At 41.8% G+C, this 18,948-nt stretch overlaps 1 protein-coding gene across 4 annotated transcripts in view; it reads left to right on the plus strand.

Annotated features, from left to right (window-relative positions):
• The window catches only part of mbd1a (methyl-CpG binding domain protein 1a), a 29,127-nt gene extending 11,296 nt beyond the window's left edge, over positions 1-17,831 (plus strand). For 2 of the 4 annotated variants that reach the window (XM_060881002.1, XM_060881003.1), the window contains exons 6-17: positions 445-518; positions 634-671; positions 1,665-1,715; positions 1,824-1,865; positions 2,033-2,086; positions 2,261-2,326; positions 2,431-2,601; positions 2,757-3,059; positions 5,012-5,089; positions 5,909-5,989; positions 6,867-7,289; positions 14,110-17,831. In XM_060881002.1, coding sequence (XP_060736985.1) covers positions 445-518; positions 634-671; positions 1,665-1,715; positions 1,824-1,865; positions 2,033-2,086; positions 2,261-2,326; positions 2,431-2,601; positions 2,757-3,059; positions 5,012-5,089; positions 5,909-5,989; positions 6,867-7,289; positions 14,110-14,580 — 1,852 coding nt within the window. In that variant the 3' untranslated portion in view covers positions 14,581-17,831. Of the gene's footprint in view, positions 1-444; positions 519-633; positions 672-1,664; positions 1,716-1,823; positions 1,866-2,032; positions 2,087-2,260; positions 2,327-2,430; positions 2,602-2,756; positions 3,060-5,011; positions 5,090-5,908; positions 5,990-6,866; positions 7,295-14,109 lie in introns of all 4 variants that reach the window. The other 2 variants (XM_060881006.1, XM_060881004.1) reach the window with 2 other exon arrangements.
• Positions 17,832-18,948: the final 1,117 nt, after the last annotated feature.

Below are 18,948 nucleotides of genomic sequence, written 5' to 3' on the forward strand. Positions count from 1 at the left end.
TGGATGGATGGATGGATGGATGGATGGATTGATGGATGGATGGATGAATTGTTGGATGGATGGATGAATTGATAGATGAATGGATAAATTGAATGGATGGATGGTTCAATAGATGGATGGATGGATGGGTGGATGGATGGATGAACTGATGGACAGATTGACTGATTAATTGATGGATAAATGGATGGATTGATAGTTTGATGGATGGATGGATGGATGGATGAACTAATGGATGGATGGACAAATTAATTGATGGATGGATGTAAAGAAGATAAGTAGAGGGGGATCTGAGTGGGATGGTAGAAGATTAGATCAGTAGGAAGAAGTTTGAAGTATTTTTTTTTCCTACATCAGCAGATCAGTTTGTTTCAGTTAAATGTTAAAGTAAATTTATAGTTTGTTCTTCAGCGGAAATTTGATTACATCTTTTTTTCTTCATTACAGAGGCTGTGCAAACTGTGGTTGTAAATACCCCGGGATGGGAAGTGGGAAGCAGCTGCTTTGTCGAAAATGCAGACGTGTGTGAACGTTTTCTTTTTTCTTTTTTCTTTTCTTTTTTTCTTTTCATGATTTCATAAAATATGATCGAATAAACCCGTTTATTTTATTTTATTTATTTATGTATTTTTCCAGCGAGGAGAAATCAGCATCCTCATATTATCTTCAGGAAGGTAATTATTTAATCTTTAAAAAAAAAAATCTTCTCGTGTGATTGTTCTTTAGAGAGCAGAGAAAACTTGAAAACTGAACCGTATTCAAATTTATGCAAATTAGAAGCAACAGCTACAGTGCGCTGACCACGCCCCCCTGTCAGGGGGGGAAAGAACAACAACCAGGGAAGATGTCCGTGGCCCGGGTCTAGAGAGGGGACCAGGAGGGATTAGTAGTCCACTGACATGCCGTTTAAGAGCGAAAGAACTAAAGGATAAGGTTTTATTATTGTTTACAGCTGTTTCCTAGATTAGAACTGACCCCAGTTTCTCTTTCTCTCCTTTCCTAGTTCCTTTTACAGGACAGAGATTAGACGATACACAGCACTCGTTTGTCCTTCCTGCGTGTATCATAGAGCATCGATACTCTGATGTAACGACCAGCTCTGACTACCTGACTCTCTGTCTTAGTCTGTTTTTTTTAGACATTTTATATTTATTCATAATTAAATAAGGAAATCTGCTTTTGTAATTAGTCGATTGACGACTCGGTCGACACCCCGAGGTCAGTCGAGGTCAGTGTTTTTTTCCTTTACTCTCCCAACAAACCTCCGTTTCGCCTCCGTTTTTTTTTTTTTACACTGCACACAAGGGGGAGCTGTTACTTAAGAAGCTTTGATAAAATGGAGAACCTGAACCCACACCAGTAGGATCTGATTTAACACATGTAGTAGCCTAGTGGTTAAGGTGTTGGGCTACCAATCGGAAGGTTGTGAGTTCGATTCCTACGTCCACCAAAACTGCCACTCCTGGGCCCCTGAGCAAGGCCCTTAACCCTCAATTGCTCAGCTGTATAAAAATGAGATGAAATGTAAGTCGCTTTGGATATAAGGGCGTCTGCTAAATGGTGTAAATGTAACGTAATGTAAAAACCCCCCAAAAAACTGGGTTCTGTGTAAAAGTGCTTTGTGTCAACGACGTACGATGTTTTAACGTCGTTTTGTTTTCCCCAAGGTGGGACAGGATAGGTGGATTCTGGGAAACTCCAAAAATGACATTTCCCTTGTAAGTATACGTTAAAGAACCTATCGTTGTATTACAAAAAAAAAAAATAAAGAAATAAAAGGCAGATATTCTTCAGTTTTTTTTTTTGTTTGTTTTTTGTTTTTACAGAAAAAGAAGATACCTCCTTTAGGGAAGAGACGTCATCCTACTGTGAGTGTAAAAGTCAAGCGTCAGTTAAGTCATATCTCAGAAACAGATTATTATAAGATTATTATAACACGTTAATAAGGTAGAGTAAGACTTTTATGAGACAAGGTGACGGAAGACGTGGGTCGCTTTTTCCGGCGCGTTATTATGGTTTTTGTCCGACTTTGCAGAAGTCGCTCAGATTGATGGCTCAGCAGGAAACAGAAAAGGAAGAGATTCAGAAGGTGAGATTTTTGGTGTTGTCTGGTGTTGCTCTAGACGGCGTGAAACAGACAAAACCGATATAGAAAACGTAATATAATTCTTGCACTGATAAGAAAACAGTAGACTGTTTGTACGGTAAAGTGTATCGTTCTTGTGTCATCTAACACCTCATAACAGGCAGTATGTTTATTTAGGAAGTGCAGCAGGACAGCGATGAGGATGACGACGGGCCCGAAGGTGGACCCGACGATGACGATGACGTGAGTCTTTTACTATGCTGCTGTTCGTCTTTTAATAGATCTTTTTTTTTTTCCCCACAAGGTAAACAAGATTTTTTTTCGATCTCGTTCTTTGCCGTGTTTAGTGCGGTCCGAGGAAACGCAAACGTCGGATGTGCGGACAGTGTAAAGCCTGCCTTCGTAACGAGAACTGTGGGAAATGCGATTTTTGCTTGGACAAGACCAGATACGGTGGACCTAACAAGCTGAGGCAGAAATGTCGGTTTCGACAGTGTCAGGTCCGGTCCCGCCTGCAGGTAAACACTGTTTTATAATCAGCTGCATCCGTTCAGTATTATTCAAGCTAAATAAAATGAGAGCGTGTTCTGTGCTCTATCGTTTCTGTCGATTTTTATGGATCTCCTGACGCGGTATAGACGATCTCGAGTACAAATACGAACTCCTTTTTCAGACAGGGTCACTTAAATACGCCCGTTCTGTCGATTTGGCGGACTCGGGACAGGGTGAGCCGAGCAAGAAGCACGGCAGGCACTGGGGGAGGAGGAAAATAAAGCGTCGCTCGAGAAGCAGCAAATACTGCACGGACGACGAAAACGACGACGACGGCCGATACGAAGGCAGGTGTTCGGGTAGGAAAGGACGAAAGGGCAGGCCGAAGAAATACGGTCGCCGCCCTAAACGAGTGAAGGACGAGGAAGAGGATAAGGGGTCGGATCCAGAGATCGAGGACGAAGGACCGGGCGACCTGATTCAGGTGAAAGAAACACGATAACACGATGTAAAAAGTTAGTGGTTTGATAAAAGGAATAAACTGAACGGTGTCCATGGAGAAATGATAGACTGATTAATTATAAAGGTCTTAATCAGCGGTTCTCAACGGGTCTCGTCTCAGAACCCATATTTGCCCTTTAAAGGTAGGGTCTCCGATATTTGAGAAATGCTTCTGAAAAGTGCGTTAGGCCACCAATCAAAACAAACGTGTAGCCAATGAGCAGAAAGGGGCGGGTCTTGTCAATATGGGCGGAGAGAGCGTTCAGTGTGCATGTTCACAGATTGGAGTTTCCCGAGTCAATAACTCCTGAGCTAAACACTGTTACTACACAAAACGCGGTTGTAGCTGCGTCTCTACATTACTACGATAGAAAAGAGGTGTTATTTGTGTAGTAACAGTGTTTAGCTCAGGAGTTATTGACTCAGGAAACTCCAATCTGTGAATATGTGACCAACTTCCTGCTCCTTCAGTTCTCTTCAGCGCTGGAAAGCTGATCCTATATTAACACGTCCTACTTCTTACCTTATCGTAAGTCTTTCTTCTCTTTCTTTCTTTGTTTTTATCCTCCATGTCAATGTTAAAACCGCTTTCTGCTAATGTCACACATGCGCACTGGACACTCTCTCCGCCCATATTGACAAGCCCCGCCCCTTTCTGCTCATTGGCTACACGTTTGTTTTGATTTTTGTTTAGTTTGTCGTCCCGACTCAGTTTTCTGAAACATTTCTCAAACATCGAAGACCCCACCTTTAAAGTATCACAGAATGTGTGATGCAGTAAAGCGTTATACTGGAAACCAATAAAAAACAATTAAGAAACCAGTGAAATTCATATACCAATACATCTAAAAACATGACTTAAAAACTAAAAAAAAAAATTCTCAGTCTTTACTTACTAAAGGCAACAATAATAAGGTAATATTTCGATATCTGGACTTACAGCCACTTTCCCAGCCATTAAAACATATCGTACCACAGCGCAGCTGAATTCTCCCACCTGACTAGTCAGAGGGTTTTAATTCATAATAATAAATAATTAAATGATTATTTCTACATGCTTCAGATCGTGTAAAATCATTATCATATTGTGTTATAATTTTGCCATAAAGAGACATTAAAATTTCATTCTCCACTATTAGTTCTTTGTAAATTTAAGACTTCATAGTTTTTTTTCGACTTCACTTTCCGACTGGAATTTTTTGAAACGCCGGAGACAAAAATAAAAACTAAAAAAAAAGAGGCTGATGAGGGAACGACTGCTTACTGCTGCTTTGCTTTATGTGATGACAAAAAAAAAAAAAACGTAACGTTTTGTACACAAATGTTCCGAGACATTAAACATAACTATAAATGGATTAAAACGATATGATATTTTTCTTCTTTGGATAAAAATTTGCTGTGGTATAAAAGGAACAAAACGTACGCTGATATCAGAAAAGAACGAGCTTCTTGGTGGTAACGTGTTGATATCACGCCACCCGTCGTGTTTTATTACTTACATACGTTTTTTTTTTTTTAAATATTATGTTAAGCTTAATTATTTGACAGATCTGTAGTCTGTGTCTCAGGGCTTAGCTTAGAACGAATAGGACAGCCGATCGTTAAGCAAAGACGACTTCATTCTGATGTTTGTTGTTAACTCCGAGACCGTATATAAGGAGAATCTTTTTATATATATATATATATATATATATATATATATATATATATATATATATATATATATATATATACATATATACGTATATGTATATACGTATATATGTATATATATATATATATATATATATATATATATATATATATATATATATATATATATATATATATTATATATAACTCATAAACATGAACACGATCAACGCACCTTTTTGGAACCACTGGCTTTAGATGACCTGGTTGTGCTCACGCTTGCTCCTGCTCCTGTTCTGACAGGACCCATGTGTGGTGTGTGATGATGGCAGCAGTGGTTTTTACGAGTCTGAAGAACTCTACTCAAACAACTACATTCAGGTTAGACTCACCTGATCTGAAATCTGCTGATTGATTTAAAGCAGCGCTCAGCAATTAAAAAAACGATGTATTTGGCTAAATTTATTCAGGGCTGTCCTACATAGCCTGCCAGTTTCAGAAGCGTTGCCAAAAAGATCCCTTTTATTAATATTATTTTTGTATTTTAACTTTAGCTTATGTCCAATAGATGGCAGTGTGCTCTTAAGCCACGCTTCCAAAATCACTACTGACAAATTTTCTCTGTATATCACCATTATACGACGCATCATGCCATCTGCCCTGCTATGAATGACGACCCCGACTCAGCCGAAGCTCTTTGGGTTTCATTATAAATGTCACGAGTTTTACACCCAGCATTTCTTGTGCTGGGATGTGAGTCACCTGTCGCAACGATTCCCCCTGAACTCGAAGCCGTTTCACATGTAAAAGCCAAAGCTTCCTGTTTCCTGAACGCACTCTTCTGTCAAAAAAAAAAGCCTTTTTGTTTTATTGATGTGGCTGCAAAAAAATCACACCACGACTCTGGATTTTAGCGTCGCTGAGGATATTGAGGTTAATATACAGTACACAGTGACCATGCTAGCCAGAAAATGACCTGAAAATGAAGAAAACAAAAAAACAAGCAATGTGCACAGTAAAAAAAACGTTCAGCTGTGATGTGCTTATTAATTAGATGTTTGTAGAAGACTCGATGATATCAGTGACACTATTAGGAAAATCCCTTATGAAGCAATTTATTCAGTACCTGCATTACATCATAACGTAACCCAACTCTAACTGATCTGCGTAAACACTGTTGTGTTCGTGTTTCTGCTTCAGAACGGGCCGAACCTCGATATGCTCAGGTGCGGTGGACCTCAGCCTGTGGAGGTGGATTTCCCCGAGCTTCCTCAGGCCCCAGTAAGTTCTCTTGCAATGAGATCACTCTGACGCTTAGGACTATTTAGAATTCTATATTCTTTATAAACCGTATTAGTACTTCTTAAAACTCTGGTTCGGGGGCACGGTGGTTAGCACGTTCACCTCACACCTACAGGGTCGGGGTTCGATTCCCGCCTCCACCTTGTGTGTGTGGAGTTTGCATGTTCTCCCCGTGCCTCGGGGGTTTCCTCCGGGTACTCCGGTTTCCTCCCCCGGTCCAAAGACATACATGGTAGGTTGATTGGCATGTCTGGAAAATTGTCCGTAGTGTGTGATTGCGTTGTGCCCTGCGATGGGTTGGCACTCCGTTCAGGGTGTATCCTGCCTTGATGCCCGATGACGCCTGAGATAGGCACAGGCTCCCCGTGACCCGAGGGGGGGATAAAATGAATGAATGAATGAAAACTCTGGTTCTGTCACTACGCCGTACTCGCGATAGGAGTGTTTTTACAATCCGTATAATAGCAAGTGCTCCCGAAGATAAATGTCATCAGATATGTAAGAATATTTGTGAATCCACTACCAACAAGCTGAACGAAGGCTTCGGATCGATCTAGATACGTACGCAGATAGCTATGCAGCATAGAAATGTGTGCTGTGTATAAATACATAGAAATGTGTGCTGTGTATAAATACATAGAAATGTGTGCTGTGTATAAATACATAGAAATGTGTGCTGTGTATAAATATAAGCATAATAGAGAAACCTGAAGGACAAGTTGATGTCTGATTGAACTGATGAGTATAAATGTGTCACAGAATTAAAGGAACCTATTGAAAAGAACGCAGTAATGGGAGTTGGTGCTTCAGCAATGTGTTCATTATTTTGTCTGCACGTATTCTTGTGCGTCTTTAGGGACTTGTGTACGCTGTACCCGGTCTACCTGATGGTTCTCAGCTGCTGAGCTCGGTCCTGCCTAACGGTGTACCACTTCAGCTGAGTGCCGTGCCAGGCACACACACCCCTCTGATGCTAGATGAAGTGCTGGGCAAAGCTGCCCCTCATCAGCACCCTGAGGTCCTGACCAGCAACGGGCCGTCCGTGCGGCTTAGCGATTTCCTTAGGAATCATGGATTAGAGCTTGTCGAGGTGGATACGACCGTCCCACAGATCCTTCCAGCTCCTCCCACAGCTCCTCCCATAGCTCCTCCCATAGCTCCTCTCATAGCTCCTCCCACAGCTCCTCTCATAGCTTCTTCCACAGCTTCCCCCATAACTCCACCCAGCCTTGAGCCAGAGCACCAGGGTGGACCAGGAACACTAGGAGCATCACCTGAGGTGAGGTGAAGATTGCTGATCACTCATTTAATTCAATTCTGTAGGATTCAATACACAGTATGTGTGTCACCGGGAGGGAGAGACGGAAAATTTTAGGAAGTTTGCTAGGAGGAAAATGGTGTTTTGTGTATCATCTTTCTTCCATCTTGCATCTGTTAGTATGTACACCACGCTAGAAATCCTCATTAGCTATGATAACATTCACCAATATTACTACCACTGATAATAATCAAACATTACCTTAAACCAGGGGTCGGCAACCCGCGGCTCCAAGTGGCTCTTTCATACCACTGCTGCGGCTCCCTTTAGATTTGGAAAATAAATATTTAATTTAAATTTATTTTATTTTAGTTAGTTAGTTTAAAAAAAGGAGGCACGGTGGCTTAGTGGTTAGCACGTTCGCCTCACACCTCCAGGGTCGGGGTTCGATTCCCGCCTCCACCTTGTGTGTGTGGAGTTTGCATGTTCTCCCCGTGCCTCGGGGGTTTCCTCCGGGTACTCCGGTTTGATCCCCCGCTCCAAAGACATGCATGGTAGGTTGATTGGCATCTCTGGAAAATTGTCCATAGTGTGTGATTGCGTGAGTGAATGAGAGTGTGTGTGTTTGTGCCCTGCGATGGGTTGGCACTCCGTCCAGGGTGTATCCTGCCTTGATGCCCGACGATGCCTGAGATAGGCACAGGCTCCCCGTGACCCGAGGTAGTTCAGATAAGCGGTAGAAGATGAGTGAGTGAGTGAGAGAGTTTAAAAAAAAAAAATGAAATTCTAAGATTATGCTCTTGTAACGTTAAAATAAACCGTGTTTAATTCTTTTGTCGCTCAAAATATGCGTCATATTTTGTTTTTCTCAAAATCATCTTTCCTCCGCGTTGGACAAAATACACAAGTCTCTACGTGCGAACACCTGAGACAGATTCCAAGGGACCGTCTGTAAAGTGCAAAACCCGAAAAGCGAATACAAAAAACAGTCAATCACTTCACTGTAATACACTGTACTGTCACCAGCTCACACACATCACTGTAATACACTGTACTGTCACCAGCTCACACACATCACTGTAATACACTGTACTGTCACCAGCTCACACACATCACTGTAATACACTGTACTGTCACCAGCTCACACACATCACTGTAATACACTGTACTGTCACCAGCTCACACATCACTGTAATACACTGTACTGTCACCAGCTCACACACATCACTGTAATACACTGTACTGTCACCAGCTCACACACATCACTGTAATACACTGTACTGTCACCAGCTCACACACATCACTGTAATACACTGTACTGTCACCAGCTCACACACATCACTGTAATACACTGTACTGTCACCAGCTCACACACATCACTGTAATACACTGTACTGTCACCAGATCACACATCACTGTAATACACTGTACTGTCACCAGCTCACACACATCACTGTAATACACTGTACTGTCACCAGCTCACACACATCACTGTAATACACTGTACTGTCACCAGCTCACACACATCACTGTAATACACTGTACTGTCACCAGCTCACACACATCACTGTAATACACTGTACTGTCACCAGCTCACACATCACTGTAATACACTGTACTGTCACCAGCTCACACACATCACTGTAATACACTGTACTGTCACCAGCTCACACACATCACTGTAATACACTGTACTGTCACCAGCTCACACACATCACTGTAATACACTGTACTGTCACCAGCTCACACATCACTGTAATACACTGTACTGTCACCAGCTCACACACATCACTGTAATACACTGTACTGTCACCAGCTCACACATCACTGTAATACACTGTACTGTCACCAGCTCACACACATCACTGTAATACACTGTACTGTCACCAGCTCACACACATCACTGTAATACACTGTACTGTCACCAGCTCACACACATCACTGTAATACACTGTACTGTCACCAGCTCACACACATCACTGTAATACACTGTACTGTCACCAGCTCACACACATCACTGTAATACACTGTACTGTCACCAGCTCACACATCACTGTAATACACTGTACTGTCACCAGCTCACACACATCACTGTAATACACTGTACTGTCACCAGCTCACACACATCACTGTAATACACTGTACTGTCACCAGCTCACACACATCACTGTAATACACTGTACTGTCACCAGCTCACACACATCACTGTAATACACTGTACTGTCACCAGCTCACACACATCACTGTAATACACTGTACTGTCACCAGCTCACACACATCACTGTAATACACTGTACTGTCACCAGGTCACACACATCACTGTAATACACTGTACTGTCACCAGGTCACACACATCACTGTAATACACTGTACTGTCACCAGCTCACACACATCACTGTAATACACTGTACTGTCACCAGCTCACACACATCACTGTAATACACTGTACTGTCACCAGCTCACACATCACTGTAATACACTGTACTGTCACCAGCTCACACACATCACTGTAATACACTGTACTGTCACCAGCTCACACACATCACTGTAATACACTGTACTGTCACCAGCTCACACACATCACTGTAATACACTGTACTGTCACCAGCTCACACACATCACTGTAATACACTGTACTGTCACCAGCTCACACATCACTGTAATACACTGTACTGTCACCAGCTCACACACATCACTGTAATACACTGTACTGTCACCAGCTCACACACATCACTGTAATACACTGTACTGTCACCAGCTCACACACATCACTGTAATACACTGTACTGTCACCAGCTCACACACATCACTGTAATACACTGTACTGTCACCAGCTCACACACATCACTGTAATACACTGTACTGTCACCAGCTCACACATCACTGTAATACACTGTACTGTCACCAGCTCACACACATCACTGTAATACACTGTACTGTCACCAGCTCACACACATCACTGTAATACACTGTACTGTCACCAGCTCACACACATCACTGTAATACACTGTACTGTCACCAGCTCACACACATCACTATAATACACTGTACTGTCACCAGCTCACACACATCACTGTAATACACTGTACTGTCACCAGCTCACACACATCACTGTAATACACTGTACTGTCACCAGCTCACACACATCACTGTAATACACTGTACTGTCACCAGCTCACACATCACTGTAATACACTGTACTGTCACCAGCTCACACACATCACTGTAATACACTGTACTGTCACCAGCTCACACACATCACTATAATACACTGTACTGTCACCAGCTCACACACATCACTGTAATACACTGTACTGTCACCAGCTCACACACATCACTGTAATACACTGTACTGTCACCAGCTCACACATCACTGTAATACACTGTACTGTCACCAGCTCACACAGCACTGATGTCCTGATAGTTATACTACAACACTTATTTGGGAGAAATGTCTTTTTGTATAATTCTTATGATTTTTCATAATAAAAAAAATCAATAACTTCACGGTACAGTGTATTACAGTGAAGTTATTGACTGTTTTTTTGTATTCGCTTTTCGGGTTTTTGCACTTTGCAGACGGTCCCTTGGAATCTGTTTCTCAGCCATTTGCACATAGAGACTTACAGTATGTATTTTGTCCATAGCGGAGGAAAGATGATTTCGAGGAAAAATTGGGTTGTAGCTGCGTCTCTACATTACTACTATAAAAAAAGAGGTGTTATTTTTGTAATAACAGCGTTTAGCTCAGGAGTTATTGACTCAGGAAACTCCAATCTGTGAATATGCGCCAACTTAAATGTTAAAATTTTGATGTCATGAATACGTAGAGGGGGGCACGGTGGCTTAGTGGTTAGCACGTTCGCCTCACACCTCCAGGGTTGGGGGTTCGATTCCCGCCTCCGCCTTGTGTGTGTGGAGTTTGCATGTTCTCCCCGTGCCTCGGGGGTTTCCTCCGGGTACTCCGGTTTCCTCCCCCGGTCCAAAGACATGCATGGTAGGTTGATTGGCATCTCTGGAAAATTGTCCCCAGTGTGTGATTGCGTGAGTGAACGAGAGTGTGTGTGTGTGCCCTGCGATGGGTTGGCACTCCGTCCAGGGTGTATCCTGCCTTGATGCCCGATGACGCCTGAGATAGGCACAGGCTCCCCGTGACCCGAGGTAGTTCGGATAAGCGGTAGAAAATGAATGAATAAATGAATGAATACGAAGAGGACTCAATTAGACATTGAACGTTTTATTTGAACGTAACCTTCAACTCGGCGTCTTTTTTGTTAAGGTTAGTTCAAACTGTTCAAAATATTTTTGTTTGCTTGCGGAAATAAAATTTCGTTTACTCGGTAGCAGGTCATTGATTTCATAAATGCGACACACTACAGTTTTTCAATACTTTCCATAAAGGTAAAAAACGATATATTCAGTGTTATCTTCATTTTAGAGGTCAAAAAGGTTTTGTGGCTCCCTGTGTTTTTTTTTTTCTGTGGGAAACAGGTCCAAATGGCTCTTTGAGTGTTTAAGGTTGCCGACCCCTGCCTTAAACGGATAACAGCTACTGAGACATGAGTTTAAACAGACTGCAGAATTTAGACTACACACACACACACACACACACACAAACACACACACACAGAGTTTATTGAGAATCTGAAATCAGGATGAATTTATTCATAATCTTTACATGGTGGATTTCTCTTCACAGCCCAGTGCATGATGTTCAGCGATCCAACAGGATTTTAATGAGCTGAAACAGAATAGGTGCTAAAAGAAGATAAACGCCTTCTGGCATTAATATGAAAATATGCTAGCGTTAAGAATCGTATCAAGAATACAGGTTATATATTCAGCGGTCGACTACTACGACGGTAGGGGAAAGTTTTCAGATTCCAATAAAGACTGAACCTTACTTGGCAGTTCAACTCTCTGGTCGTTATGAACCTGGGGAAAAAAACGCCAGACGTTGCTGTAGACTGCTGTAACAGGTTCTATTTGAGTAAGGAACATTTCTCCAGGACCACGATGCTTCATGAAACAGGAATAGACAGACAATACACTCCACTACACTACAGTTGAGATACATAAAGATTTCTTCATAACCTTAACAGTAGACTGAAAAAGCTCTGAATCAGAGATTTTATTTGTACGTTTCTGTTTATCACGTTTTTGGCAGACGCCCTCTGACGCCCAGAGCAGCTTCGACGCTGATCAGTTAAGCTACAAATACTTAGACTTGTAGTTTGTGTGGCTGCAAAGTCCAGCTTAATATGTTCTCTGATGTCTTTGAGCAATTATTTGCACTAAGAAATGTCTGAATCAGTTATCTTTGGAGAAAAATGACGAGTCGACTCCTCAGCTAGTCGAGTCCAAAACCTAATTAATGGTGCTTGCAAAGCAACATTATTATTATTGTGCCGGACAAAACTTCGGCACGTAACTTGTCCCGCAGCTTTTGTCCTACACCCATGAATGACGTGTCAAATTGACCGGCTCATTGAGGAGAGGTGTGCTATGACTTTTATAATTGATCCGAGTACCGGTACATCCGGTACCGGGTCTCAAAGTGGCCTTTTTTCCCCATAGACTCCCATTATAAACTTCTCCTTTAGGGTGATACTCTGAACAAACTGTACCGACTGGCCTTCCGGTTGTCCCGCAGCACCGCCCCCAATATATGCAGAATCAAAAAACTTTTTACAACATGAACATGTGACATATCAAAACACTCAGAACAATGAGGGGAACTTCCTCACAGGTATTCTGATGACGTCATGTGATGTCACGTGAAAATCAAAATTTAGCACAACATGGACATTTGACATATCAAAACACTCAGCACGATGAGGGGAACTTGCCACGTGCAAGCACCATTCACATTTTCTTCAGGAAATGTACATTCTAGTTTTGTTTTATTATTATTATTAATGGTGCTTGCAAAGGAACATTCTTGTTATTGTGCTGGACAAAACTTCGGCACGTAACTTGTCCCGCAGCTTTTGTCCTAGACCCATGAATGAGGTGTCAGATTGACCGGCTCATTGAGGAGAGGTGTGCTATGACTTTTATAAGTGAACGGAATTCCGGAATTCCCGGTACGGAAGCTCAAATTGGCTTTTTTTCCCATAGACTTCCATTATAAATTTTGGAGGTTTATAACTCGGCAGGTTTTCGAGGGATTTACACCAAACTCGACCAGCTCCTTTAGGACCTTACTCCGGACAAAGTGTTATTTCAGTAGCAACTTTTTTCCAAAAGTATTGGCACCCCACCGGTTATTCACGTGACGTCACATGTAGCCCCGCCCCCAAAATAAGCGAAATCAAAAAGTTAGCACAACATGAACATGTCATATATCAAAACACTCAGCTCGATGAGGGGAACTGATGTCACATGTAGCCCCACCCCCAAAATAAGCAGAATCAAAAAAGTTAGCACAACATGGACATGTCATATATCAAAACACCCAGCACGATGAGGGGAACTGATGTCACATGTAGCCCAAAATAAGCGGAATCAAAAAGTTAGCACAACATGGACATGTCATATATCAAAACACCCAGCACGATGAGGGGAACTTGCCACGTGCAAGCACCATTCACATTTTCTTCAGGAAATGTACATTCTAGTTCTGATTTGTTTTCTTACTTTTAAATGGGCTTTACAAATAACCCTGATTTGAATAGCTGTATGACCCCTAGGTGGCATCATGAATTGGCTTTAACTGTTGCTATTTTACACTTTATAATGCCATGTGCACAAAGGTTTGTATTTTGTTGTTGTTGTTGCACCATAGACTCGGCTACACACTGACAAAAACCCACTGGTTGTGTCTTGCATCATCTGACAGACCTACAGCCTTCCGGAACCTTCTGAGAGTTCCTCGATCCGGGACTCTGGGCTGTTGGAGTTGCTGACATCTCTGCGCCGCACCATTCTCCCTGCACACTGGGTAGGTGTGATGGCTAACGGCCCGATCCTGCAGCTCTTCCAGTGCTCCAAGCTCTCTCCCATGGCTGACACGGTGCTACAGATCGAGCCGGACTTCTTCTATCAGATCAGCGTGCAGAACCAGCCGCTGCTGCCCACGCACGCCGTGTACGAGCGCCACCCGGCCCGCCTTACCTCCGTCAGCAAAGTAGTGACCCTGCTGCTCGACCTGGAAGAGTTGAACGTGTGTCAGGGCTACCAGAGCTTCGAGGCGAACTCGCAGCAAGAGCCGCTGCTCTGCGCACGCGCTGCGTTGTGCCAGCTGCTCGTCCCGCAGGATGAGGACTGCTGCGAGAAATGCCAGGAATGCAACCCTCTCGTTAAGAGCTAGTGCATGAACCTCGGGGAACGTCGGTGATCAGACGGTTAGAAGTGGAGATCTGACCGTCAGAACCGTTCACTGGTTTAACATGAAGTGTATATCAAGTCAATACGGTCATCCTACATTAGAACCTTATTAATGCAGGGGGTTTGTGTTGATGTGTAAACGATGCCAAAACTGCGGGTGGCAAACCTTAAAGCAATACGCAGATACTCCGACTTCAATCTCCGTTCAAAAATAATCTGTAACGTACGTGCGATTCCTAAAGTTCCTACTCTTTATTCAAAACGAAACAAAATCTGTCTATCTAAATGACCGTCATGAGAAATTTCAAACAACCTTTAGACTGAAGGATGAGAGAGTTCAGGTTTTTAAGCATGGTTTTTATTTATGGACAATCAGGGTGGAAACTGAGGTGACAAAAAAAAAAAAAGTTTAAAACATCTTTCATACAAACATCAAGTTTAAAACAAAAATTTCATATTTAGTTTAAATTTGAAACCAGTGATCGGTCCAAATTTTGGAGCGTGTGCTTGTAGGAAAATAATCGAAGACTAGGTCATTATGTGAAGAGTTACTGTTACCGTGGCAACGGATTTTATTCTTGCTTTTATAGGGAAACGTCCGCGAGACAAGTTAGTTGCTGTTAAAGTTATAAGAGCTATAAACAGCCGTCCGTTCGCTAATTTTTTTGCTCTTCTTTTGAAGTTTAGAAAGCAAACAAAATGAAATTTATCCCATTTTAGAGATCAGACTTCTCCATTCCGTCGACTGTCCCGTGTCAGATTTGACTTACTTTACTTTTAAATAAATGCCAATTCGATATCTCTTGACAGTAAAAGTCACCATTTCAACGATCACACACTTTTCATCCTTTTAAATCCGTCCCTGTGCGAGTTAGAAACGATAATATTATATAAGCTTTTTATATATAAATTATAATAAGCTTAATATCAAAGATCCAGAATTTCATAATATTGCGATCACAGAATTTTACGCAAAAAATCAACTAAATAGGAAGTGGTAGCTCATTGGTTAAGAGCGTTTGTCACAAATGTGAACGCTATGATACACGGAAGAGCTTAACTTTTTTTTTTTTTTTTTTTAAAGTAACGCAATTATTTTAATTGACGTATTTAACGTCCTAGTAATTGCACAGACAGTACAGATTGAGTTGACCGTGATTCTGTTGGAAAGTTCTAGAGTGTGCTTTAAGGTTTACGCTCGTTTTGGAAAGTTCTCCTGGCAGTGACGACTCCGGCGGGATAGATGATATTCATCTCAGCGTAGACTAAGCTTGCAAGCCTGAGCAAGCAAAGGAATATTCCTGGTGAGATTTGAGATTTCCCACCCAATCAGTTTCCTGAGACACTTCCTGGATGTTTGAAAGAATACATTTTTTTCTTTTGAATTTTTTTTTTTATTTGTATTTATTAATTAGTACTGTGACTTTGTACCGTGGTGCTCTAAGGGCTTGGTTTGATTTGACGTCTTCTTCGACAAGAAATGACTCTGGAGCCGTTGTTCTAATGGTGCTTTTTTTCCCTGTCTCTACGTAGCTCTCTGTAGCAAAACGTCCTTAACGAGCCCGTGACGCTCATCCATGGCCGACCCTGCAGCGTTTAAGCCGCCTTTGTCCTGACTGGCTTTTGTTCTCGAATTCGCTCTCAGGCGTATAGAGAGTAAGGGAAGTCATCAAAACTTCAAAACTACCTCTCAGTGATTCCTTGGGCCATCGCTGGTGTCCGTATCTGTTTATCAGTTCGTATTGCTTTATTCACCTTTGCTTAGCTTTCACCAATGACGCACCTCACCTTGTTCTTGCTTGATTGAAGGCTTTCCGTATGGAAGTCCACCGAGCTTTGACTTTCAGTCTAGGGTGTTTTTTTGAGTGCTGCTGTTTGTGATTTATATATATTTTTTTCTTGTACTACTAAAAAAAAAAAAAAAAAAAAAAAAAAAAAAATCATTTTTAAATCACTTTTATTATCAGCTTCCATTTTTTCACTCTACACTGTAATGAAAGTATTCGGGCAGAAGACAAGCGCCGTCTGACACGAGCTGCGTCTCAAATCGCATGCGTCTCAAATCGCTGTTCTAAAAATGGCTAGAATTCTCAAATAGAACTTATTTTTAAATAAAAAAACCTGCATAGTGTTTTTCCGAATAAGCCGTCGAGGCTTCCTTCCCCCACATCGTGCACCATGGAAATAAAGCAGGACGGCCTTGTGGCACGTAAAGACGTGGCTTCCTTTGACAGCGGGAAAGGTTTTGTCTCCAGCTCCGCTCGTGTCTCAATCTCGAACCTAAGACTTGCTAACGAATCCAGCGTTAAAATAAAAACATACAGTGTATAGCATGCATTTTTAGCTCGGTTATTAATATCAGGTAGCAACTAATGCGAGCCACGTCCACGTTCATTTAAACCCAGTTTTTCTTTAAGTACAACACTGTTTGGATTTCATATACGAACCTTTCAGTGTTAACTATCCAGCTTCATTTCTCAAGGTTAAGTCAAAGAATAATTCTTTAATTAATTCTTTAATAAAATCGTATTGACGAAATCTTGATACGAAATGGTACAGAAAGTGTTTAATGACTACTGATTCCATTTTTAAGTATTAGGTTAATGTATGCAATCTGACACACGGCTACAGTCATGTAACGCAAAGCACAGACGGGTGACGGATTCAAGGGGGGAAAAAAACGGTGACTTATAAGCTGAGGAGGGAATTTATTTATGTTGCTGGCACGATTTGCACGAAGTGTTCCCCTTAGAGTGAATGGAAACCACTGCGAGTCGATTCATTATTTTCCTGACAGATGGGCGTGGTCTTTTCCAGCATGACTCCTCCCCCCATCTACAGGGCACAGCGGCTCACTGATCGGGTTAAAGAGGCTGAAAATGAAGAAGAACACACGCTATGCCCTTCGCAATCACCAGATAATTGCAATCGGGAAAATTACGTTAGACAGCACTCTAAATTAACATCGTTGGAACGCAAACTGAGGGAACTTTCTTTCTGAGGGAAATTTCTTTGGGAAGGTCGGCGTTGAATTTACGCCAATCCGCATTGACGCTGATCTGGCAGCTTGTGGTGCCTCGACAGCTTACTAACACGCCGGATGTTGTTTTTTTCCCTTTACTTTGTCTCCTGTCTGTGAAAGAAAAATTTGGTCACTGAGGTTTTCACATTCATATTCTTCAGATTGTGTCTTCTCTAATGTTAGTCTACCAAAAAAAACAAAACAAAACAAAAATAACCCCAAACTGATAAGTGATGTTAACCAAAAGCTCTACTGAAGCTGGGACAGGAGACTGTTTTCTAGCTGGTGATTAACATGAGTGTTGACCGACGATGCTATTTTTACACTTGAGTACACCGTGTCCAGCGGTGGTTTTTGCGCCCCACTGCCACGTTCTGTGACAGGTACACAAAAGTTCTCTAAGGCTGCTTTCACACTTGGCATTCTTTCTCAAACGACAGAACACATTTCACTCACGATGTCGCTGAAAGGATATGTTTTTTGTTGTCGGTTTGGAGCTTCAAATTCTCAGCACTTTAGTTTACTTCTCGTTTGATCGGGATGCGAGTGAGAAAAAAACGATCGAGACGTACGACATACTGGTGAAAAAAGAAAATCAGTCTTGGTAGTGAACAAATATTAGGACATTTACTACATGCTGAATAGAAAATAATTATTCAGGCCATAAGTCTTGAACGTGCTCCCAGCCTGGTAACACGACGCCAAGTGTAAAAGCACCCTCAAGCTTCAGTACAACACTTTAGGTTGGTGTCTTGCACTACTGAATAAAAACTTTAAAGAATTACACACGTTTGTGTCAATAAGCTGCTCGTGCTTCATGGTGTCTTTCAGTATTTGCGTTACCGATGTAATGCTCTTGAAATGGATAGGCGTAGAAGTCCTTAGGTGAAGTGTTTTAGTCCTGGAAAACGACAGCACAAAGGGCAGATTCGTGTTTTCCCTGCTATTATATGACTACAGTTGTGTCTCACCAGTGCTGTTAAAGAGTGTGTGTGTGAGTGTGTGTGTGTGTGTGTATGAGTGATCCCATGTAAATGAAGGGACTTATGGACCAAAGTTACAGTTGTTTATTTCCCTGTGTTAACACCTCTGATTCACAAAACTGGTCTGGATGATTGTTTTTCTTTTAAATGCCTTTTCCCCTTCATGAAACACTGAACAGTAAAATTCTTATGCCGTGACTGTTTCCTGTCACCATTCCTTTAAAGTATTTTGCAGAATTTGTTTGTCCATTTTCTCCTTTTTTTTTTTTTTTTTTTTTTTGTATAGTCACTGGCATGACAGTAAAGTTGTTGACTGAAATATTTTTATTAAAAAAAGGTTACAGAG

This window comes from Tachysurus vachellii, chromosome 11 (assembly GCF_030014155.1).
Source record: "Tachysurus vachellii isolate PV-2020 chromosome 11, HZAU_Pvac_v1, whole genome shotgun sequence".
NCBI classification, from domain to species: domain Eukaryota; kingdom Metazoa; phylum Chordata; class Actinopteri; order Siluriformes; family Bagridae; genus Tachysurus; species Tachysurus vachellii.